The sequence below is a fragment of the Strongylocentrotus purpuratus genome, unplaced genomic scaffold, assembly GCF_000002235.5.
Source record: "Strongylocentrotus purpuratus isolate Spur 01 unplaced genomic scaffold, Spur_5.0 spur5_scaffold_19, whole genome shotgun sequence".
NCBI classification, from domain to species: domain Eukaryota; kingdom Metazoa; phylum Echinodermata; class Echinoidea; order Camarodonta; family Strongylocentrotidae; genus Strongylocentrotus; species Strongylocentrotus purpuratus.
This window is the reverse complement of record NW_022145604.1, coordinates 22,951,370-22,977,604: the sequence shown is the minus strand read 5'-3', so window position 1 is coordinate 22,977,604 and position 26,235 is coordinate 22,951,370. Positions and strand designations below refer to the sequence as shown.

At 36.2% G+C, this 26,235-nt stretch overlaps 2 protein-coding genes across 3 annotated transcripts in view; one reads left to right on the top strand and one right to left on the bottom strand.

Annotated features, from left to right (window-relative positions):
• Positions 1-7,803, top strand: part of LOC586415 (2-hydroxyacyl-CoA lyase 1) — a 38,971-nt gene extending 31,168 nt beyond the window's left edge. The window contains exons 10-17 of the mRNA XM_030990619.1: positions 874-979; positions 1,425-1,514; positions 1,970-2,137; positions 3,264-3,364; positions 4,164-4,322; positions 5,128-5,232; positions 6,108-6,297; positions 6,911-7,803. Coding sequence (XP_030846479.1) covers positions 874-979; positions 1,425-1,514; positions 1,970-2,137; positions 3,264-3,364; positions 4,164-4,322; positions 5,128-5,232; positions 6,108-6,297; positions 6,911-6,946 — 955 coding nt within the window. The 3' untranslated portion in view covers positions 6,947-7,803. The remainder of the gene's footprint in view (positions 1-873; positions 980-1,424; positions 1,515-1,969; positions 2,138-3,263; positions 3,365-4,163; positions 4,323-5,127; positions 5,233-6,107; positions 6,298-6,910) is intronic.
• A 2,779-nt stretch (positions 7,804-10,582) lies between these two features.
• On the bottom strand, positions 10,583-25,670 carry LOC586392 (coiled-coil domain-containing protein 93). Of its 2 annotated transcripts, XM_030990618.1 has the most exons (17): positions 25,520-25,670; positions 24,263-24,376; positions 23,717-23,811; positions 23,097-23,208; positions 22,178-22,276; positions 21,202-21,356; positions 20,511-20,703; positions 19,185-19,271; positions 18,173-18,292; positions 17,403-17,536; positions 16,440-16,521; positions 15,236-15,382; positions 14,318-14,426; positions 12,729-12,849; positions 11,898-11,982; positions 11,229-11,342; positions 10,583-10,840 (listed from the first exon to the last, which is right to left on the bottom strand). In XM_030990618.1, exons 1-17 carry the CDS (start codon positions 25,610-25,612, stop codon positions 10,790-10,792), a joined length of 1,911 nt encoding a protein of 636 aa, XP_030846478.1. In that variant the 5' UTR covers positions 25,613-25,670; the 3' UTR covers positions 10,583-10,789. The 2 variants fall into 2 exon arrangements, 1 of the variants encoding a protein (XP_030846478.1); XR_004064979.1 differs by lacking the exon at positions 12,729-12,849 and having other exon boundaries at positions 25,520-25,669.
• Between the last annotated feature and the right edge of the window lie 565 nt (positions 25,671-26,235).

Genomic DNA, 26,235 nt, shown 5'->3' with positions numbered 1-26,235 from the left:
CTACCTGTAATTGGTTTTGGACTCTTCCATTATTATACTGCAGCTAGGGTTGTGTCGATCACTTTGATAACATTTATCAAATAATTATGAGGTCCTCGACGTACAGTAATATTTGTTGACAATATTTTAAGGATTTTTGTAAAGATGCAAGACAGAATATTTGAGGTAGTCCATTGTTTCCTTATTTAAATAAATACTTTGATTGAATTTCGCTATAAATCTATTTATACCTCGGCTGACAATGAACTGAACCCGTCTCGTCTTTGAGCTGCCACGCCGAGCGGATATACTGGCGCATTTTTGTTGAGTCTGGCTTTGTCTTTATCTTTATGAAACAGAATTAAATCGAAATTTGTACTTCCCCTCTGTCTTTTTTAAAATTTTCTATGCTCACACTTTTTCCCATTCTGACATGAACGTATTTGTCTCCCCACCTCACCCCTTACCCCTTACCCCTCACCCCTTACCCCTTACCCCTTACCCCTTTCCCCTTACCCCTTTTTTCTTACCCCGAGGCTAAACCAATTGAAATCTCATTTTCCTATCCAGACTTTCAAAGAAGAGAAATAATGATAACACAACATAAGTTGAAGGTGTTCATTTTCATTATATTTATTCAATGGTAACTTTCTTTCATTTATTTGTTTAATGTTTTTAATTTTGTTAGGCACATTAATTTATGAGATCAAGACATGATATAGACATGGAAGATATTTTAAATGGAAAGTGATGTTTTTGGAGCTTTTCCTTTCTTTTTTTCTGTAAGGAGCTCTTTGATCTGAATCAAATCTTTCAGTTCGGTAAAATGGTGAAGGAAAACAGATAATTTATATCATTTGGCTTTCTTTTGTTTTTTCGCTCCTTTAATCACAGAGCTCTGTTACAAGCCGATGTGATCCTTCTGTTAGGAGCTCGTCTGAACTGGATGCTTCATTTCGGAAGACCACCTAGGTTTGGGGAAGAAACAAAGTTTATCCAAGTTAGTATTACCATATATGTTATGATTTCAATCTAACCAACTATGATTGTTAACATGTTTATTGATATTGACTCTATTGCCACTTGTCATTATAAGTTTTTTCTTTCTTTAATCTAGACTTTTATACTCATTTTTTATTCTCTCTGGCATGCCTACTGGAAGTTATATTATTCTATTATTCCCATCTTTAGCTACTTATAGGTCATTAGAATGTCATTAACCTGCATCACCACTATTTTCAATATAGTTTATGAAAACATATATTTATAAAAAAAAAATTATTTTCACACACTTCTGTCAGACTTATATATTAATTACCTACATTTACCAATGACTCATTTCTGTTTTCTTAATTATTATGAAATTACCATTAATCCTATTTATTTTATACTTTCATTCATGTGCAGTGAATATATTTGCTTATGTTTTGGTTATGCTTATGTAGATTGATATTTGTCATGAGGAGCTGGGTAACAACATTAACAGCGACAATGTGATTGGACTAGCTGGGGACTTACAAGCTGTTACTCAACAGGTATCATATCGTAATGATTCTCCCCCAAAAAAATGTTTTTCAAAATCAGTTTTAAAGATTCCAAGATTTAGAATTTTGTAGAAAATATATTTTTAAATATATGTATAAATTATGATAATTGATTAGCCCCCACCCCCTCCCCCACCCATCTTCAGTAACAAAATATGCTTTGAAGAAAGTAACAAACTTCAGTTTGCTTAAATGATGATGTAGTGATTTTATTGTTTTATATTATGAATAGAACTGCTAATAGAGAATGTAAGAAAATGCTGATCATCATTTTTTTTTTAAATATAAATTTCAAAACCAATTAAAGCCTTAGTGATGAACCATCCTTCTAATATCCCTACCATGTCTACTTTGAAAGAATGCAAGAAATGATTGTCTCATTAACGCTGAGACATTTAAAAATGAAGTTGAAAGTTGCATGATGAACCACATTTATGTCATTTCAGCTTATAGATGCTGGAAAGACTTCCAGTGCGAGGGGTGGATGGTCCTACCCCTCCAACACCCCTTGGTGGCAGAGTCTGAGGTCAAAGGTCAAAGATAATGAGGAGAAGAGTAAGATCCTAGCCAGCGACATGTCTGTTCCTATGAACTACTATGCAGCAATCTCTAAGGTAATACTTCTGGGAGCTAAAAGGGCATTGCTGTGATGATTTCCAGAAGGGCTTAAATCCAATGTGAAAGTGTATCGTCATTCTGTTTGAGCTTTGCAGATGATATTGTAATATTTGAAGGTATTCTTGGAAGGATTGATGGATGGATTGAATGACTGATTGACTGACTGATTGATCAACTGACTAAATAATTAATTGACTGATTGATTGATTGATGGATGGATGGATTGATTGAGTGATTAATTGATTGGCTAAATGATTGACTGATTGATTGAATGAGTGACTGATTGACCGACTGATTGATTGATTGATTGAGTGATTAATCGACTGACTAAATGATTGATTGACTGATTGATTAATTGATTGATTGACTGATTGATTGACTGACTGATTGACTGACTAATTGACTGACTGATTGATTGACTAACTGATTGATTGACTGACTGACTGGCTGACTGATTGATTAATTGACTGACTGACTGATTGATTGACTGACTGACTATACAACTGACTTAATGGTTGATTGATCGATTTTATGATTGACTGACTAATTGACTGAATTATTGATTGATTGATCAAGTGATTCATGGGTTTACTTTATTTCTTTTCACACTAACATTAGCATCAGTCAGAGAGACTGCTTGTCAGCAAGTCTGTGATATTAATGTTAAACAAATTTTACAGGAATCATATTTATTTAGTACAAAGGCAAAAAACAATGCAAGATTAGAGGCATAACAATATTTCTTTATTGGTGCAAGGAATGATTTATAGAGAAAGCTGGGCTGTGACCTTATCGATATGTTTATTAGAGTAGGGGGTAGTGGTTCTTTTTTATTGAGAGTGGTTGTAAGAAATTAGACTTTGAATTAGAACGATACATACATATGGTTTTGCTTGATCATTATTTTATCCGAACGTCGGCCTTTGCTAGCCCCCCCCCCCCCAACATATTCCCAATTATCATGTTAAATATGTACTGTTCTTTATTGCATCTTTATATTACTATTGTAATATTTTAATGTTTTTTTTTCTGCATTGTTGTACACTTCACACGACTGTTTTGTGGACATAAATGAATTGAATTGAATTGAATTTATCAGAAGTGTTTTTTATTCTTGTCTAGGTCCAAGCAATGATTCCCAAGGACAGTCTGATAGTGAGCGAGGGAGCTAACACCATGGACATTGGAAGGACGATCCTTCTCAATCATTCTCCAAGACACAGGTAAGATAATTTTGTAATGTTACAAAATATTACATTTATCATAGATATTATCTAGAGGGAATATCATTGGCCTTATCAAAGTAATGTCTTCTTCCATGTACATGACTTGTTTGCAGCAAAACAATTTTCTGTCTCATATCTAAAAGTTGTCTCCTTTGACCCTCCCAAAATATATTTTCACCTTAGGAAATGGGAAAGTTTGTAAACTGATGACTTTGTCAAGCTCGACAAGTACCTGTCAGGGATTTATAATGATGCTTAACAGGGTTGAAGTTATATATTTTTTTCCTGAAGCATTGCTTTAATGATACATGGTCTTGTGTTTTAGCTTGTATTCTTCTATATTCTTATAGACTTGATGCAGGCCCTTATAGAACAATGGGTGTGGGTAGAGAGTTCAACATAGCTGCAGCTCTACTGGGCAGGGATCGATAACCAAACAAAGCATCATATTTTTCTTCTATTTCATTTGATATAACTGATTAGTTTGTATTGTGCATGCATCACGGTAGAATGATTCATTCTCTTGACTTTCAATAAAAAAGGTTGAAGGTTTGAACCTCAGCCAGGCACTGTTGTTCTTTAAGTAAGGCATTAATCTGTATTTGACATTCTCCACCCAGGTGTACAGGGGTACCCAATATGCCTATGCACTACATATTTAGCTGCTCAGCTATGACCAGGGTAATAGTTTTGGAGCACCAGGAGCATATTATACAGCATGATGGATATGAGCACTATACAAGAAGGCATCATATAAACTATATTTACTATTTTTACCCTTTCATGTTCTGTACAGACTTGACGCAGGCACTTTTGGAACCATGGGCGTTGGAATGGGATTCAACATCGCCGCAGCCTTGCTCGCCAGGGATCGATGGCCAAACAAGCGTGTCGTGTGTCTGGAGGGAGACAGCGCCTTTGGCTTCTCAGGGATGGAGGTGGAGACTATCTGCAGGTAAGTATTACTGGGGGGTGTTTCACGAAGATCCCAAGTTGAATTCATCTCTAAGTTGGACTTAACAATTACGGAAAGCTGTTAGCATCTTTGAAAATATTTTGTAAAAGTTATTTTAAAAAGCATAAAATGTTGATTCAAATCATTCAGTTTATTCTATTATTAAGGAGATTTCATGTTCTTGATGTGGAATTTATGAATGCCTTTGAATACCGGTATATTTAATTCCAAGGCTACAAATGGCTCTCCATGATTTTTAAGTCCAACTTAGTTGACTTAGGATCTTTGTGAAACACCCCCCAGATGTTTCATTTATAGATTAGGTCAGTCCATTGAAATTCATTAGATATATTTTGTCTGCACAGAGCCAGAAGGGCATTAATTTTAATCAATTAATTCTTATACTTTTACATAGAGTCAACAGCCTTCTGGCTCTAGTCTTAGCGGACAAGTTTTCAAAAGAGGTAGTCTGTCTTGACATATATGCAAATGTACCAGATACACATGAGGATGGATTTGGGGAAAATTCTTTACATTGATTTTATTTTTATTTTATTTTTATTTTATCTATTATTTTTATTATTAGTAGTAGTATTGTTTATTTTATTTTATTTTATTTTTATTTTATTTATTTTGTATTCATTTTTTTGGGGGAAAAGGGTAGGGAAGGTATGGAGTTACAAAGAGATATATGGAGCACCTTAGAAATGATTCAATAGCGTTTACACACACATTAGCTATACCTATTTGTATACAACAGGGGAGAAACATGACATAAAATATATGATTTTTATTTCACTGGCAGATACAATCTTCCAGTGCTCATTGTTGTGATCAACAATAATGGGATTGGCTTCGGGACAGAGAAGGAAACATGGGAAGCCACCCCACCTGAAGAGCGCCCCCACAGGTTAGCGTCTGGAAATCTCTTATCTTCTCTAACTTTGTATTTTCGTCTTTAATGATTCAACCATAAAATAACATCAAATGAAAACAATAACATTTTATCAAATTAAAACGGTAAACAAAACTATGGTTAGGAACACCGAAAAGCAAAATGCTTGTACATGTAATTGGTATCCCGAAAACTTATCAGTATCGCTATCAGTTCTGAGATCATCTCAAACATAGAATTTGTATCCCTGAAGTTCTTTGTACATTTGTCCATGATTATGCAGTTCAAGTAAATCAACCATAAAACAAGGTGGAGATTTTTATTTTTTTTTTTGTTTTTGGGGGGGGGGGGGGGGGGGGGGGGGGGGGGGGGGGGGTGAAGGAGGGGGGTGGGGAGAAGGGGCATCCATAACATAGAAGGAAAAAACACCACACTGTCTTGTTTGTAGGACATCCAGAATTAATTTGTTAGAGCTTGAAGATCTGCAAAGAGAGCATACACTTTATAAAGGGATCATTCATTTCAATATTTTATTTCGTAGCCAAATTTTCTCCTCGTTGTTCCTCTTCAGATTATTTAGTCTTCATGTGCATATATATACATTCAAACCTGCTTTAATGACCACCTGTATAGAAAGACCACCTGTCTACCGAGACCACATTTGTTGTTTCCCTTGAAAATGGTCTCTCATTGAAACACGTATAATTACTGAAGGAACTTGTACATAACGTCCACCTGCCTATAATGACGACTTTTCTTGTCTCCCTTGGTCGGTCTTTATAGACAGGTTTCACTGTATCTCTTTCTAGATAGTCACCCATCATATCATAATGTGACTAATATTTGGATTAATTTACGTCCTTGTTTCATCCATCTTATTGAACCAACAGCCTCATGCCGACTGCCCTCATGCCTGACGCTCGCTACGACCAGGTGATGACAGCCTTTGGGGGCGTCGGCTTCCACGTGACCACGCCCGCCGAGCTGGAGGATGCGCTTCGTCTCAGTCTTACCAAGCACGCCAACCAACCAGTACTCATCAATGTGATGGTTAGTCCACAGGCTCAGCGTAAGCAGCAGGTAAGTCAAGTATTGTGGGGCCTGGTCTGAAGGGGGAAGGGGAAGGGGTGTGACAACCTCCATCCTCCCCCTAAAGTTTCTGTTCTATCCGCAAATCTTTAAAAAAATATGTTTTTTTTTTTTTTATACATATATTTATAATTCCGTTGTTGTTGCTTGCTTGCTGGCCTATTTGTCAGAAAATTCCTTCTAACGTGACTGCAAATTTGATCCGACAGCCCCTTCCCCTCAAAATGGTCTAAGAACTCCTAATGACCCCACCCCCTCCCCATTTCGATAAAGTGGTACCTTGTTTTTATAAGTTCCGTCGTTCAAAATTCAGGTTCAAAGTTGGCCAAGTTAAATGTATATAAATATAGGGGGCCGTAAGTGTTTCCTCTCTCTCTCTCTCTCTGAAGATCTTAGCTGTACAGGGACCGTATGCCACACAATTTTACACACAGCTCCAAAATTACAAAAGGAACAAGCCAGCCCATTCATTTTTGTCATCATTTATATAAATTAGAAAGCATAAAGTATGCAAACTATAATGTGTTTTTGATCACAATTGAGGAACAAAAATCATAGCGTATTAAACAATAAATGAAAATGAATTTGTCTTTCTTTTTTTCAGGACTTTGATTGGTTGACCAGAAAAAGTAAGCTGTAGTAAGCTCTAGCTTTACTTCCAAGGTCACAAGTGGATAGGACCAACACGTACTCCAAAAATTGCCTTATCGTAAAGTCATCATTAATTCATCGTTAGTGGCGGATCCAGGGGGAGGCATGAGATCCCCCTTCCCCCTCCCTGTCAAAAAAAAGGGGGAGGAAAGAGGAAGAGGGCTAAGGCCAAAGGACTTCTCTTTTTTTTTAGGGGGGTAGAGGAAATTTATCTGCTCCTATCAGAGAATCTTGGATCTGCCACTGATTATACAGTATTTTGCAAATGAAATATTTGAAGAAAAACTTGTCTCATAATTTGTGCAATAATTTTCAGAGGTACATGTACCTATACTTGTAATAGTAAATGATTCATAAAAATAAAATCATTTGAATTTGTATTTCTGTGCTGTACAACAGGAAAATACTGGATGCAAGTAACTTATTAAGTTTTGTGAATGCCCCTTTGTCAAGATAGTATCATGTCGCAAAATTAATAAACTACTACCTCATTAAAATTTTGCGTTCATAAAACGTATTCATATGTCAAATTATTTTCATCTGTGAATAATGTTCATCTTGTATATCCATGTGGTACATGAACTTTATGGAAAATTATCAGATTATTATTACAGCATCTGTTGACCATTTACAGCAATATGCCGTGTTGTCACTGGCATTTGATTTCATTTGGTATGATGCAATGGATCCCATAAGATATTGCTTTGCTTGTGTAAGAAGATTATTATGTTCAATCGTGGAAAATAATTCTATAGTTTATAATATCCAAGTAGAACAGGGTATATCATAGCAATTATCTTTAGAATATTCCTGAAGAGGTTCATCTGATAGGTGATGCAACTTGATATTTAACTAAATTCAAAATTATTAGAATATTAAAAAAATGTACTTAAACTCAAATGTCAATTCTGCCATTTGTAACAGAGATTGATTATTAATTCTTCAGACTTGTTAAAAATGTAAAGAAATGTCTGTAATGATTTGCATAGAGTGGCAGTCTATCTCCAAGATTTTGCAGAATAAATATTGAGGATTCTTAATGAAATAATCATATATTTGTATTTGTCATATCGCAATCGCAGACTTGTTGCATGAGAAGACTTTGGCATAAAGTTTGTTTCTAAATAGACATGCAATGATCAGCTTGAGGTTTTACAAAGTCTGACCTCTTGTTTTTAAGAAACTCTGTCTGGCAATGCTCATTTATTGAAGTGTGAACCACCCCTTAATATATCAATATACTCATATCACACATGTAGAGAAAGTAGCCTAAAAGATATATATATAAAAGTGCGAGAATTCTCAACTCTGACATTTTATGACCATTTTCTTTACGCCTATAGATATATATATATATATATATATATATATATACCTGCTTGTAGCGTACAGAAACTCGTACTTATTCATAAATATCTAGGGAACACAAATACTGTTTGCCTTTATAAGTCTTTATTTGAAATAATTATAAACTCTTTTCATTTAATACATAAACACGGATATAAAAATACAATTTCCTTTTCAGTGATTTTGTTGTGTATAACACTTTCAATCAAGAAAATTCTATAATGCTGTGTAGCACATAGACATACATGTAAGTTAATATACCGGAAATTAGGATAACAAATTAACAGAAATATATGATGACCTTTAAAATGTTTGTACAAGACTTTGATTGAGACTCCATTATAAAAAGATTGTTGCCTTTTTGTTAAACAATGTAAATGTACTAGCATGTCTCTGCACTTACAAGTATATTATGCAGAGAGCTCCTGATTGCATAAAATGAAAATCTATGCTAATAAATAATTCTGATATACAGATGGAATGTTCTTTTGAACTCATATAAGCTATGCCTCTGCATATATATTTCTATCTCTCTCCATCTAACCACAATGTCTCTCAAACTAGAGAATCCCCTTAAACCAAGCCGTTTAATCTGATCAGACTAGTCTACATAAATCCATACGACTTCGCTCTTAACATAGTATGGTTACAGAGATAGTACTTAAATGTATGTTTATAAAATGTTTAGTTGGAAAATGAAATCACTTTGAGAAACACTTACATTTCGGTACAAAACATGGCACTTTTTCTAAATACACCTGTACCTTTCAATGTTTACTCAGAAAGTTGTAAACTGGGTACTTTGCTTGAAAAAGAAACTTCCACACATTTCAGACCATGGTTACAGACAGAGAGATTCTAGGCACATCCTTGGACCCCTTTTTACTATAATTCTTAGGTCAAGGTTATTATGGCGAGTACAATCTTTGCTAATAAATTCAGTGTTTCATGTATTGTATTGTGACCAACCTTTCAAATTATATTTTGCCAATGTTTTCAATAAAAAGAAATTATATCAGACATGCCTCGTACATGTGTGTATTTTTTATTTGTTGCTTTTTTAACCTGAATTTTCACTCCTACATTAAGAAAAAATAAACTTCTATCTGATCATATGGATACCTTTTGATTTTCACTGATCTGGGGGATGTTTCACAAAGATCCTAAGTCAAACTTAACTCCAAGTTGGACTTAAACATTATAGAGAGCAATTTGTAGCCTTGAAATAAAATATATTAAAGGGCAAAAATTCAAATAGTTTAGAGTTTTATAAATTCCACATCAAGAACATAAAATCTCCATGATAATGGAAATATGAATGATTTGAATCAACATTACCGGTATATGCCTTTTATAATAACTTGTACAAAATGTTTTCATAGATGCTAACGGCTTTCCATAATTGTTAAGTCCAACTTAGAGATAAGTTCAACTTAGGATCTTTGTGAAACACCCCCATGATACGCTCAAACTCCTGTGGGTATCCTTGTATGTCCCTTTATTTTTCCTAAATCTATTCAAAATTACAGGTATATAAATACATAAACCATGAATGCTGCTTTATCTAGAGTATGTTGTATACATTTACTCTGCTTTTCACTCATCTAATAGATGAGTTAAGCAGCATACTGCCAAATAGTTCTGAACTCGAGTTGCATATACATGTAGGTTAACAGAACGGGTATTAATTAATAGCACACCCCATATCAAATCAGTAAATGAGTTAATGATCAAGCTTTCCACTGAACAAGAAGAGGCACTATGCTGTTTTAAAACATGCAGGGGGGGGGGGAACAATGGGCAAACCAGGGAGCAAAATTTTATATATTATGATGGTATTTCATTTCTTTTCCCTGTAAGCATCTATTTCTTATTTAAGAAAAAAAAAACGTACTGCATCCCTGTCAAAGCATATGATGTGTTAGATTCAAATATATGTATATATATATATATATATATTTAATTAAAGATAAAGACCAGTTATGGTCATGCGATTGCATGGTGAAAGAAACGTTGTGGAATCGATCAGAAAAGGTTGATCATCTAGCATATAAGTATTGGTGTGTACTGCAAGGTTCTGGAATCATCAAAATGATAAGAAATTTTGCCCAGTCTTCGTAAAGTTACAAGCACTGTACACAAAAAGATGTATACGCACACGTGCGCGACACATGCGTTTATCTCTCACGCACCAATAGATAAACTAATTTACCAAATATATCAATTAGTAGGCGGTTTCCCTGCAAATTTGTTATCATCATGTATTAGTCAAAACATACTCTTTCATGATTGGTAATAAGAGCTTCCATTTCATTTTTTGAAATTGGGGCGTTTCCAAAACTGGTCTTTACCTTTAAGTAAATAGCAGAAACTGACCCCCTGGATATCACTCAAATTTAGCCCATCGTATTGATAGGCTACAGATGTTTTGGCAATATCGTTGCTGAGCTGGAAGTTTCCTGTTGAAATCTTGAGGTGTGTTTGCTCAATTTGCCGCTTGAAGTTTGGACAACAAGATTTCATTCTTTCGACATTCCTGTTTGGAAGATGAAAAAAGAAATATTGAAGATGAATAGGCCCTCAATGTTATATTCACTCAGGAAATATCAAGAAGAACAGATTTCAGACCCTCAAAATTGTGTTCCATTGACAACATTTTTAATATTTCTTGGATTTGACCACTTTCTATCAAAGGTACTCTTGATTTTTATGTAAATAATGCACTAAGTTATTGTTATTTTGAGAGGATTATTTTTTAAGGCCATTTACATGCTTTTCATGATCCTCCCACATCAGATATCTCATCATATATGTTTGCATTTTGAAGATTATATCATTTTGTATTTTTTTTGACGTGGCATAGACAAGATGCCTTTATTATGATATAATGGCACTGTTGGAAGAAGCAGAAATCTATGGCATACCTCTTGGAATTCTTTGACCGTTTTGAAGTACAATCTCTGCTTCTCTACCAGATCTAGATAGGTATCATTGAATTGATCTCTCTTCATTTTCTCCTCCTGTTTCTTCTTCTCAACCTAAGGAAGGAGGAAAGAAGAAGAAAGATGGTTGAATCTACCTAATATGGATCTATCAACATGTATACAAACGTTTATTTATTCATTCATTTATTTCTGATATTTAGACAGGGTGACTCATTATCACCAATAATCTTTCATGAGGCCCTGTTAAACATAATAAGGAATAATAGGTGTTTTTTTAATAATAATAAATAATAATAACAAAATCATGAACATAACCTCATAACAGCAAAAAAGAATAGGTAGGAACAGTATACACATATATACAAAGTATTTTGTATGAATGGTTTATTTGTTTTGTTTTGAAGAAAAGATGGGGCATAAGCTTCAACATATTTATTTAATTTTCAGTGGTTATCGTAATCTATAATTTCATCATAATTTTCAAACAAACTAAAACAACTGAAAAAGAAACATTAAATACAAGTGGCCTACTACCATTTTACAATCACAAAAATCATTTTGAATGATCTCAGTAGTAAAGGGACAATATAAGGGGACACTATAACACATTTGGAGGGAAACGAATAGAGATATTTTAAGCGAACTAACCTTTGAGTAATTTTGCTTGACTCCATTGACAATTTGATCAAATTGTTTGAGAAACTGGTCCTTTCCAGATGATGAGGACATTGCTCTGAGAGTGGAAAATAAAATCAGACAATGTTTCAAATATCCTTTGAAATACATCTTAGCAAGAAGATGTCAGAGATCATAACATACCGATGCAGTCCTCACAAAACAAACATTTGTCAAGGCTTGTGTTTCAACCTCAGCCATAAAGAGTAATTACACAAATTTGTAGATTTTTGTCATAACAATGAAAACTAATTTTTCTCATTGTTTCCATATAATATAAATATTGACTGCTTTGAGGGACACAGTTTAAACTATTGCCCAAGGTGATCTCCAAACTGTACTGTGCCCCGAGACAAAGTCTAGGGGCACAGTACAGCCTCGATCACCAAGATCACCAGGAGCTCTAGTTTAACTGAAAAAATAAGCAGTCAATAGTTGTTTTATATGCGACATCCCCAGTGTCCATTCTCAAAAAGGAGATATTTTAATCAAATACGCCTGTCAAGATGCATTTATTTTTACAGTCTAGGAAAATTCAACCGGCTAAGAGCATTGTGCGTGTCTCACATTGTTATCTTCATGCGTAGTGATTGTGTCCCTGCATTGTACGCGTAAGTAGAACTATGCCCGGTCAATATCGTTTGCTCTACTGCCCAGCAGTCAGTAGCAAATTTCATGCCTGGACTTTGGACCAATCAGAGGCCTAGAATTTTCAAATCACATAAGCTATAACATCGGACAAATGGATATCAATCAGCATTTGAGAATGTTAGATATTCTACCTTTAATTAAGTGGATACTTACTGCTCAAAATTGTCATAGATTGAGTTAAGTAGTGAGACTTCTTTATCTAAGTATAGTTTGGAATCGTCCAGCGTGTTATATAGAGTGTAGAATTGCTTTGTCTCCCTATGTGTGCTGCCAACTAGGAAAATAGAAAAAAAGGAAACATTTTCTATTGTATTTCAAAGCTAATCTAGAGCAACAATTCAAGATCATTCGTGGAATAGAAAGAGGATTTGCTTCAGCAACATGTTAACAGGCAAGTTGGCTCAGTCGGTAAAGCTTCTGCCTGTCGAACCAAAAATCTTGGGTTCAAATCCAACCCAGGCGAATGACTAAAGCCTGCGTTAGGTGTTAACATGCCCCTCCCCTTGTTTCATACACGCAGGCTACATGTATATTTAGTGGAAAACACTCTGTCCTTTGGATAGGATGTTAAACGTAGAGGAGAGTTACCACCTTTGCATGTTAAGAGCCAACTGCACTATTCGTATAAGAGTAGGGGAAAACCCCAGTGTAGTGGTCCACCTGTACACCCCCAATCAGTTTACCCGGAGGAGAGACCCGAGGGTTACAGTGATTCAGCCTCCCAGGCACAGGTGACGCCAAATACTTAATGATAATAATGATAATAAACTGATAGAACAGTGATTACAAGGTCCATTCATATAGAGACTTTAATGCTTATTTTCAATTAAATCATTCCTATTTATGAATGGCGCGATGTGCTTAAACAGAAATTGACTCTTTAAAAAAAAATTACTTCTCAGCTCATGTATCCTGTAATTCATAGCATTCTGGATCAACAGATAATGCAAAAAAACACTCAACTACTATCAGGGAACTATTTCCCAAGGTTGATGCAAATTTGGGCTACGTCCCAAGTCAATAATAATCTGGATTTATATACAAATTACCATCTCTAAGCGTTTTACAGATATATTTACCCCGATCATCGGTTCCATTCACACACAATGTGCACCATCTCCACTCCCTGGGGAGTATTCCAACCATATATTCACCATGAGGGCATATTGCAATTACCAACACAAGGCTTTCATCATCCTACAGTCCCCATTTCCCTCCTGGGTATGGAGTGGCCAATGTAGATTAATGCTTTGCTAAAAGACATGACCGCTTGAAGTCAAGTGCTTAAAGGTATAGACCAGTTTTGGAAACGCCCCCCTCTCAAAAAATTAAATGGAAGCTCTTATTACCAATGATGTGAAAGAATACTAATACCTGATGATACAAATTTTGCCGGGAAACCGCCAACTAATTGATATATTTGGTAAATTATCATATCGACCCGGCCTGGAAAGATATCGCGTAGTCCCATATACATCTTTCTGTGTACAGTGCTTGTAACTTTACTAAGACTGGGCCAAATTTCTTATCATTTTGATGATTCCAGAACCTTGCAGTGCACACCAATACTTATATGCTAGATGATCAACCTTTTCTGATCGATTCCACAATGTTTCTTTCACAATGCAATAGCATGACCAGAACTGGTGTATACCTTTAAACCACTCAACTACGACACCTCAATGGTGGTCTTAGCACCATCTTGGTATCGTCAAAAACATAACTCTGAATATGAAATCTACCTTGATTATAAAGCTCAACGAATCTCTTCTGATACTGAGTAAGCTCTGCTCTCGTAGGCACTTCATCTATCTTTCTTTGGAGCTGCGAAATTTCACGGTTTTTACGAGCCTGGAATAAATTTGACAGAGAAGGGTATGACAACATGATTATTAGATATGATCTTTGCAGCTGCAGAGAGAAAACAACAACAAATTTCACGTCACAGACCAACTCGGTTGTGCAAATTAAAAGCTCCCTTGTGACCAAAAGAATACAACATATGTTGCTTGGAATCTGTAGATTTAAATCTCTAATCAAACTATTACAGAAAACAATTTATTGCTAACCAAATTGTGACTTCTATTAGTACAGTAGGACTGTTATTTAACAAAATATTTACACATATTACCCTGCAGACAGAATTGTCAATCTAATTCTTTTGTGTAGTTTTTATTAAATTAAAGGGCTTTTTTATACTGCATCAATATATGAATTAGGATATTACTGTACGCATTATTTCTTTTGAAAGAATGAAGTGATCTTTCAAAACCCTGTGAAAATCATAGAAAATGGAGATAATGAAACAATCCAAACAACCAAACAACTCACATTGTGGAGATAAGTCAACTTTAAAGTAAAACATAGATGACCTTTACAAATAAAGTGCATGTTTGTTTGTCTGTTTGTTTTACCAGACTGCTATTAAAGACTGCATGTGTATGCTTGTAAGTAAGCAACCAGGGGACCGACGGCTATAAGTCCTCGTCAAGGGACTTGGTAATGAGGATTAATGCCTAATATCAAAGGGCACTAGTGCATCAACTTGGTTGCAAACCCAGGCCTTCCCGGTTATAAGAGCAGTGCTCTACCACTGAGCCACCCCGCCTCCATGAGCCATCGCGCATGTGTATATTTGGGATGGAACATTGTGATCTTACCAGTAGTAGCCGTATCTTCTGCAGTTTTTCTTTATCAGCTTCATACTGCCTGGCGATGAGTTGATCTCTCTCAGACATCTGGACCTCCCCGCTACCATCCAGACCTCGTAGATCCGCTATGCTCTGCTTCAATCTCTGCATCTCTTCCTTTAAATCAAGTTAACAAATACATATTCATTCAAAGAACAGTGAAAAATACAAAAAGGGGTTTGCTTGTTTCATGTTTTAACAATGTTTATTTTCCAAAAACCTGTTCCTCTTTTCCCGTGCCTTGTATAATGAGCTGTCGTGTAAAGAGGAAATATTAAAGTTCAAGCCGTTTTCAACCAACACTAATCACTTTCAATTTCCTCAATATCATTTAAGAAAATTGTGAAAATATGATTGAATTTACTTTTAGTTCTCACCGTTTTGTTCCTCATCTTCAAATATCATTTTATTTCTAGTCAAACTGAGAAACGATATATAGTACAAATTTATCAATTTTCTTAAAGTAGTTCAGGCAAATTATACAATATATTTATGGTGATACTTAGAATTTGAGAGCAATTAAGAGTAACCTGTTACAATTAGCTTTGTTAAAGGGAGATGGTCATCAGTTCTTCTTGTGCAGTAGGTCATAATTCGCTGACACCTGACTTGATGGAAATACCATTAATGGGTGTACAAGCCTTGCACACAGCAAACCCGTGGTCCCATCAAGAAACAACCCCCAGTCTGTCGGAGAGTCATTGATTGAGGGAAATGCAAGATATTGACTTTTCCATATGGGGCGATCGGTGGAAAATGCAGAGTATTACAGAAGGCCTGTTGGTCATAACACTGGAGGCTATTAAATCCTGGTGATTGACAACACTCGTTATTAGGTAAACACCTTAATGGTGTCGAATTCCCCATGAGAGCCCACAGCTATGGGTCTTTAATGTGATATTATTCAGTATGGGATTAAAAAAGAATTAGAAAGCTGACAAACAGTTTTACCCATACTGAACACTATCTTAAAGCCTGTCTGCACTAGTTTGACCAGGAGGGATTAGATCTCCCTGTGTGGTCACTGGCAGATGGTCATCTCATCAAATCAGCTCTCAATTAAAATAAGAAAAGGGGACCATGGGGGATCAGCAGGTACCGCTTAGGCATTGTTGGCTGTATAGAGGGCGCCAGTGTATAGCTACAAGACGTGCAGTCCCGCTTTAAACCTCACCTTACAGTGTGCCCTGAATTCCTGTTCTTGTTTCTTCAGACTCTCATTCATGGCTACAAGGCCTCTCAGCTCTTTAAGAACTCTGCAGGGAAAAAAAAGAAAAGCAAACCACCATAAGGACCTTCAAAAATCTCAAAATACAGCACATTTGGCATATCGAATATTCATCTAAGACTTTCCAGTAACACCTTGTAGGGTAGTTCTTATAAGGCTTGTTGGTTCATAGAAAAGAACCCATTATGTAAAAAAAAATGAATTTCAGGTAGTTCAATGGACCAAGTTATTCTTTGGTACTCACAAGAGAAATCATGGAAGGTTGACTGATATATGAACCGGTATCAGAAAGAAAGAACAAAATGCATAAATTAAAAAATTAAAAATAAATAATAAATGTATTAATAAATTAATTAATTAATGCAGGAATGAATAACTAAACAAATATCAAATGAATAAATGAAAAAATAAATACAAAACTAAACATACAAACCAAAAAGCAAACAACTAAACTTTGGTTTATTCATAACTATTAAGAAAAGGTCCTCAATGTGACCAGGGGGGGGGGGGGGGGGTGTTTCACAAAGATTCTAAGTCAAACTTAACTCTAAGTTGGACTTAAATATTATGGAGAGCCATTTGTGGCCTTATAATGAAATATATTAAAAATCAAAATATTCAAATATTTTAGACTTTTCATAAATTCCACATTAAGAACATGAAATCTCCCATGATGATAGAAAATATGAATGATTTTAATCAACATTTTACGCCTTTTATAATAACTTTTACAACATATTTTCAAGGATGCTAATGGCTTTCCATAACTGTTAAGTCCGACTTAAAGATAAGTTCAACTTAGGATCTTTGTGAAACATCCCCCAGAAGACTAAATCACCTCTGTACAGGGCCTTGTAAAGGAACAGAGACTAGAGAAATTATATTGATAGTGACTTTTGATAAACTCACCCTTTGTTTTCTCCTCCGACTTCATCCAGTTTGGCCATCTCCTCATCGATCCTGGAGGAGTATGTGTCTACCTCCTGGAGTCTCTGCTGTGTCTCACTGTAGGCCACCTGCTGGCTCTCTGCTGATGCCCTCGACTGATAAAACAGTCAAAATACAATTCTCATTTCATTTAATGCCACATAGCAGTTAGTGTCCATGTGTATTTCATCGTAGTTCGCCGACACCAGATTTGATTAAATAAATAATTATTGTGTCCGAAACAGGTCTTACTAAGGGATTTGTTTTACAATGCATTTTCAGATGATTTGTAAAATAACACGAGCATTGTGCCATCCCAACCCAATCGAGGTTGGTAGGATGGGGGGGGGGGGGTGAGAGCTAACCACTAGGCAAACTCACAACTCCCCACAATCAATAGTTTGTATTATGATCTATATAAGGCTTCTAAGAGGTACAAAAATTCAGTGTATTCAATATCTTTAGCACAGTAACCGGATGACTTACCAATATTGTTTGTGTATTGCTATGTCATCCGGGAACTTCAACTATGGATAACGCCGATATCACATGAAAACAAAGCAACATTTGCCGATCGAGGTAAGTCAAATTTTGTTATTTGGCTAGTCAGCCTGATACAGATAATGATAATAATGTTTTACGGCTTTGTTTTCGTGTAATACAAGAAAACATTGCTCTCGCTATGACAATATTCGACTCGTCCAATATTGTCATAACGAGAGCAATATATACTATAGGAGCATCATACATACCTCTTCTACTTTCTTGGTGACAGCAGTGACCTGTTTCTGTAAGGATGCTACTATCCTCTGGTGCTGCTGGGCTCCACTCATCCTCTCGGGCTTCTCCTCCATCTGCTGAAGCTCGGATTTCTGAGAAAGAAAATAAATGATGATGGTATTTGAGGTCAAAGGTCAGCGTAGAGAATGAGTGGTGTAGTGGGTCTACCAGCTGTGGTAGTACTGGTATCAGAGTTGGGGAGGGGTGGTGGTGGTGTTGGGGGTGGTGATGGTGATGGTGATGGTGATGGTGGTGGTGGTGGTGGTGATGGTGGTGGTGATGGGGGTGGTTACACCTGATTTACTATGTGGGTGAAATGCTATAGAAAAACAAGGCCATTGCATGAGGGGGGGTTGGGAGCACCTCTCCCTTTCACTCTTAAGTCTCTCTTTCGGTCTCAATCTCTCTTTATCTCTCTCTCTCTCTCTATTCATAATCACTTTCTCTATCTCTCCCCCCCCCCCCCTCTCTCTCTCTCTTTCCCTCCCCCCTCCCCCCCCCCCCCTCTCTCTCTCTCTCTCTCTCCCCCTCCCTCTCCCCCCCCCCTCCCTCTCTCTCTCTCTCTCTCTCTCTCTCTCCTCTCCCTCTCTCCCCTCTCTCTCTCTCTTTCTCTTTCTATATCTCTCTGTCTCTCTATCTATATATTACTTTGCCATATGGGGAAAGGCAGGCAATTACAATAGACCTGTTGATCATAAAACTGAAGGCTAATCCTGGTGATTGACAACACCTACACCTGCTATTGGGTAAACACCCGAATGGTGTCCCCATGAGAGCCCACTTCTGCAGTACGTGTCTTAAAAAATGTCAACACAAAAATCAAGTGGCAGCAAAAGTGGAAGAATTTTTTTTTTTTTTAAATAATGAGGACAAAAACTATTGCAGTTCACAACAGTGTTCACCCTGACAAATCTTAATAAACTTTAACCCATACAATGTCTTCACCTCCTTTAAACACGCACATCATTAGAATGATATACATACCCTTCCTGCATATTCCTCAGCTAGCTGGCCAATGACATCTGATTGCAATCCAACGATGCTACCCACCATGCTAGCAGTCACTTTACCCTGATATCAAGAGTTTCAAGAAATTTAAGAAATTGTGATATTTTCATAATTGATTTTGTTTCTGTAAACTCTTCTATTATTAGTAATCATTAATATCTCCATATTTCAGGTCATCCGATGGCAACATACAGTTTAATAGGTATCAACCATATTCCTTCATTTTCAGGTTCTATGATGGCAGACATTCTCTTATCTTTTATATCACACATCAAAAGTGTATGTATATAATTTTGTTCTATACAAACAATTGTTCCATCTGTAGACCTACCTTATCTTTCTATATTTCAATTTGTCTGTCTTTCTATCTTTCAGTCCATCCATCCACTCATCTATCCATCCATTCAAACATCCATTGGTGCATTAGTCTGTCAATCCATCACTTCATCAGTCTATCTATCTACCAATCTATCCATCGATATATCCCTCCCTCCATCCACTCACCACTTCATCAGTTTATCTAACTACCCATCCATCCATCCATCCATCCATCCATCCATCCATCCATCCATCCATCACTCCATCCATCCACCCATCCACCCATCCATCCATCCATCAGTCCATCCATCCATCCATCCATCCATCAGTCCATCCATCCATCCATCCATCCATTTATCACTCCATCCACCAATCCATCCATCCATCCATCCATCCATCCATCCATCCATCTATCCATCCATCCATCCATCCATCCATCCATCCATCCACCCACCCACCCACCCACCCATCCATCCATCCATCCATCCATCCATCCATCCATCCATCCATACATCTATCCATCCATCCATCCATCCACACACCCACCCACCAACCCACCCACCCATCCATCCATCCATCCATCCATCTACCCACCCACCCACCAACCCACCCGCCCACCCATCCATCCATCCATCCATCCATCCATCCATCCATCCATCCACCCACCCACCCACCCATCCATCCATCCATCCATCCATCCATTTAGCCATCCATTGGTTCATTAGTCTATCAATACTTTACTCCATTACTTCATCAGTAATGTGAGTCTATCAGTAAGGTGAGTCTATCTATCCACCAATCTATCTACCAATCTATCCTTCTCGCCATCCACCCACTGTTTCATCAGTCTATCTATCCACTCATCCATCCACTCGTCTTTCTATCAATTCAACCATCCATTGGGTCATTAGTCTATCAATCCTTCACTCCATTACATCATCAGTCCATCCATCCACCAACCCACTCACCCACACATCCACCCACCTCTTCCATGGCATCCATGCCTTTCATTAAAGCCTGTATCCTTTTCTCCTCCTGTATCCTCTCTTCCTCCGCATCCTCTCCACCTCCCGCTCCTCCCTTGGTAACCGGCGACAGACCAGCGGCCACGGCTTTCTTCTTAGGGTCCTTCTCGGATTCTTTCTCATTCTGACTGCTACCTCCAACGCCGTATCTCCTAAGTAATCACATTCATAATAATAGTAATAATAATAATAATATTAATAAAAATAATAATAATAATATCAATAAAAATGATAATAATAATCTGGATTATTTATAGCAGTTAATACGAAACTGTTTAATAGCAGCGACATTAATGTTTATTATATATATCTTTTAATCCCGTAAGTCTTAAACTCTCCAATATTTACACTGAACTTGCCTTTGTAAATACTTTTGTATCTAAATTGATTAGTTATAAGTTTCTTATCGTTCCTGGGTATTTTTTCATGCTACTAAATGGTCAAATTTAAAGCATTGTATTTTTACTTTCTTTCTTTTTTCACGTGCATCAACAAGCATATTCTTCCCCGGACACAATAAGGTGGTGATAACTTTACACACATATACCACAAAAATATCTATAATATCAGAATAGCATTTTAATCTGCCATATTCATCAGCAGCATGAATATAGCATGAACCATACATAATGTTTACAGGTTATTTTTACCTTCCATACTCAAGCAAAGTTGACTGAACTCTCAGCTCTTCTTCCCTCAGCTTGTGGGCATCGGATCTGCGGTATTTCCTCTGAGCCTTGTAGGAATCCTTAATCACCCCTACTGTTGAAATGGAAGTGTCCTTCCTGTCATCAAATTCCACATCCTGTGGGACAAACCATTATAAATCCAAGGGATTACACACACAGAAAAAGGATGCTGAAATAAACCTGATACAGTAGGAAAATAAGGTATAAAGGAATCTGTCTTCCCATATTCCCCTGAAAGGTAAATAATCATTTGCAATGAATAAGAATACTCTTTCTCTCTCCCCCCCCCCCCCAAAAAAAAAAAAAAAAAAAAAAATTAAAAAAAAAAAAAATTAAAAATTAAAAAATAAACATATTAAATGAATATATACAAACAAATAAAAACACAAATAAATATTAGAATAATATAAAATTAAAATAATATAAAAAATAAATGAATAAATAATAACAACGACAACAATGACAATAATAATAATGATAATAATAGTAATAAGTCAATGAATGAATGAATACGGGTAATCAAATAAATTTGTATGAACAAATAGTCTCCTAAGAGCCAGGTACATGTAGGTTTTATCATCTACCACAGATAGAGTAGCCTCTAGGGGGTGTTTCAAAAAGATCCTAAGTCGAACTTAACTCTAAGTTGGACTTAAAAATTACAAAGAGCCATTTGTAGCCTTAAAATAAAAATATGTTCAAAAGCGGAAATTCAAGTATTTCAGACTTTTAATATATTCCACATCAAGAACATGAAATCTCCTTGGTAATAGAAAATATGAAAGATTTGAATCAACATTTTATGCCTTTTACAATAACTTTTACAAAATATTTTTGAAGATGCTAACGGCTTTCCATGATTGTTTAGTCGAACCTAGAGATAAGTTCAACTTAGGATCTTTGTGAAACACCCCCCTGGTTATCAGAAGAGACCTACCTCGGGTGTTTTGTGATTCTTGCTGAATTGTGAGATAGAGAATGCTCTTATCTGATCTCCTAACTCCTCTCTCGTCTCTATGGCTCTCTTCACTAACCACTGCAAGAAATAAGAAATCAATAGTTATGATCTCTTTCAGGTCATCAAGTGATGGCTCATGGGTAGAGCTGCGGCCTCAGAGCCGGAGGGTCCCTTTGGTAAGGTGCTAATCCTCATTACCAAGTCCCTCGGAAAGGACTTAAAGTTGTTGGGTCCCCTGGTTGTTTACATATGCTTTCATAGCAGTTCGGTGGTTTCTGCAATAAGGCAATTCTATGAGATGTGTGTGTCATGTGAAATCTTTACTACTTTATCATTTTATTGACCAAAAAAGAGAAAAACAATAAGGTTTTTTTTCTTTTTTGGGGGTAGTCATTTTTGTATCATCCTGATGATTTCAAAACACCAGGACCCCGTCTTACAAAGAGCTGCGATTGAACCAAATCAATCGCAAGTCTGATTATCAATCACAAGTTTGCATACCTCCATCTCTTATGTACATAGCTGTGATTGATATAAGTTGCGATTGATATCGACTCTTTATATCAAAGATTGGGTCCAGAACATACAATGATCCTTATACCCATAACTTCTGGACAATATTTTATTCACAGTGCAATGGCATATGTTTAATATTCAACTTTATCTTTAAAGCCTATCTGCACTAGTTTGGCCAGGGGGGATTAGAACCCCTGCAAGGTCTCTGACAGGTGGTTATCTCATCAAAACAGTTCTCAATTAACACAAGAAAAAGGGGATCATGGGGGACCAACAGGCCCCGATTAGGCATTGTCTGCTATGCAGAGGGCGTAAGTAGCTATAACTAGTGCAGTGGGGCTTTAAATGAAGTTGTAAGTCCTCAAGACTCTATCGCTCATACCTGGACCACTGGATAAATGTGAATAAAGTCCAGACCCTGGATCTGATGAGGCTCAATGCGATGAGGGCACTTCATCCTCGGAAGAACAGCTACAATCTTTTCCGTAAGGGCACTGGAGAATTAAAATATCAACAACAGAATCCTAGATTGACTAATCTCTACATAACACGAAGATGGGAGCAAGGGCCTCCTGTGTCACCAGCCTCCCCCCCCCCCCCCCCCCAGAACAAAAGTAGAAATACAAAATTAGAATAGACTATTAACAAATAAATGACAATGTGGGGAATTATAACAAGTCATGTACTTATGGCACAAACCCATGCTTGTCAAATGTATAATTTATATTGGGAAAGAAGACAAAAGAAAACAAATGAATAAATAATAATAATAAGTTTGAATTGGAACATATTACGGGATTTAGAATTTTTAATATTTTAGGTAAATTATTCCATTATAAATGCACAAATCACCAAGGTGTACATTACAGTGCTCAACTTTAATAGAATTTTATTTCAAAGAATTAACATCAAAATAGTCAACCTCGACTCTCTATATTTTGCTTATTTTGAAAATGAGGTGTCCATAAACAAATCAGTACTATTGAGGCAAATATTTCTTACATTTTCTGGCCAATGGTGGAGTTTTCTTGGAAGAGTAGATCGACGTCGATATCAAAATTGCATGTCGTGATACACCATGTCATACCCCCAACAACCTAATGGCAAAGTAGAAATGAAACAGAATCAACAATTTACAAAATGATATGATTTCATGTGCAGTACTTTGTTTACATTTGTATCAACACTTATGTGGCCACATTCGTATTTATTTTCATTACAGCTGTATTTACAAGCAGTAAGTTTGGTACTATTTTTGTTTTTTGATACTAGTTCTGGGACCTGTTTCACAAAGCTTTTTTCAATGACAAATGACGAAAATCGGTGACAAATCTGTTGATAACCAATCAGAAGCAAGGATTTCAGTAGCTTATAACAAAAACTGCCATTTGTCACTGATGACAAGTTTTGTGAAACACCCCCCTGATGTACTCAAACCCCCAAAGATTGCACTCAGGACCCCATATACTGTTATAGAGTAGTTTGACATGAACCCCTACTATTTTTTTTCCATCAGTGATCTTTACAAACAGGTATCACAATATTTACCTTATCGAATGGAGAGAGGCCTTTGATCCTGGCCCTGAAGTAACCCGCAGCAACAAGCAGCTCAATGGTTTCTCCTAGCTTGACATTCTGTTCCTCGTCTTCTCTTGTTTCAACCTGCAACATGTAAAGTAACAAAAATGTCAATTTTTCTCTGGCTTTATTATTCTTATATTGGCTTTATCTTTACCCAAGATTCTGGAAGAGTGCTGTGTTCTCAGCAGTCAGGCTTCCAGTTCCAGTTTTTGAATTCATCCGACCTTCCTGTAGTTAGGTGTCTTGGCAAGTAACCTGGCTCAGCTGTTGGTTTAATATGTACTTTCTTTCTTGTTATGGAGGCAGCTACATGATATTAGCTTAAACTTAATTTGTTGAGGGTAACAGTACCATAACAATTCATGTAGAACCTTTTCCAGGCAGATGTTTCTGTTGTTTTGATCACACCAGTTAGAAGTAGTCGTTAAAATGTATATCGACCACTAGGAGCTCACATAAATACCTCTAATGGTTATTTGGAAGAACTTCTGATATTTCCAATTGTACGCGTCTGCAATCACTTCGACCAATAAAATGAGTCACAAAAAACTGGTCCATATTGCACAGATACAAAATATGGACTTTTTCTGTGTCCGTGATAAGGACCGATTATTTGGTGGTATATTAGCTAGCAGTAGCACTATGACTTTATAATGACTTGGTTTTTAGGAAAAATACTCCAAAAGAGAAAAGAAAATTGACACAAAACAGGTAAGAAACGTAGATCTAGAGTCTAGTCTAACAATTGATGAAGATTTAGTTGATTTTTGGTATGTCCACACCAGAGTAACAGATCAAAAATGGATACGAAAGTACACTAGCGCAATGACCGAGAAATGCACACAATCATAAATGAATACAAATGTCACTTGTCCAGATTGACAATAGATTTCCGATTCCGATTAAAGTTTTCTAGGTAAGTATTTTTTCCATCATCCATCCGTGGGTTAAATGATGTGTGGATTGTATTTTACTGCTTTAGGAATTAGGTTTTATAATCAATTGCCATTTGAGTGCTGATTTAAGTCAATTCTGATGCAGCCAAGAAGATAAAGATAGGATTTAATATTGACAATTTAAGATAGTCTATGGGGGAAATTACTTTCATCAATACAAGCGTGTGGGACTGTATGCAGTTCTTGCAACAACAAATAAGCCATTTTCAATGACCTCAATACAAATGAAATACACATTTATGGTCCAAAATATAAAGTTTTTGATTACCTCTACTTCATTGCCATCAGCATCGTATAAAGCACTCTTCTTAGAGCCACTTCGAGGCCTGGATGGTCTTCGGAATACGCTAGTCGTCGCCATTTTATTTCAAGGATGAAGGAACTGCCCACTTCCGGAGGTCTCGTGCTTGCATCGCGTCTCGCTCATCAAATTGATTTTGCAAATATTTCTGTCTGTCATTTTTTGTTTCTTCCTTTCTTTTTTTCTCCCTTTTTTTCCCCCTTTCTATCTTTCTATACGTTTTTTTTCTTTCTTTCTTTCTTTCTTTCTTCCTTCCTTCCTTCCTTCCTTCCCTCTTTTTTATTTTCTATATAGATCTATATCTTCCTATCATTTTTTTTAAAGTCATGTCTTTAATTACCAAGTGTAATATCTGTACAAGAGGGAGGGGGGGTGTTAAACCTTCCAGGGGTATAACAATAATAAATACTAATAAGAAAAATTTATATAGCACTTGTGACATAACAGTTTCAAAGTGCATATGTATACAAGTCACGATTACTTCAAGAAAAATCAATATTACTAATTAATTAATATTACCAACATAACTTAACAAATTAACATTACTTGAATTATATAGTAAGAATATCAAACATTGCTTACATTACTAAAGAAATTAACATAACATGTAAATTCCTTGGAAAGTTAAGATGTCATATCATTATATTAATAATAGCAACAATTTAGACATAATGAGGGCATTG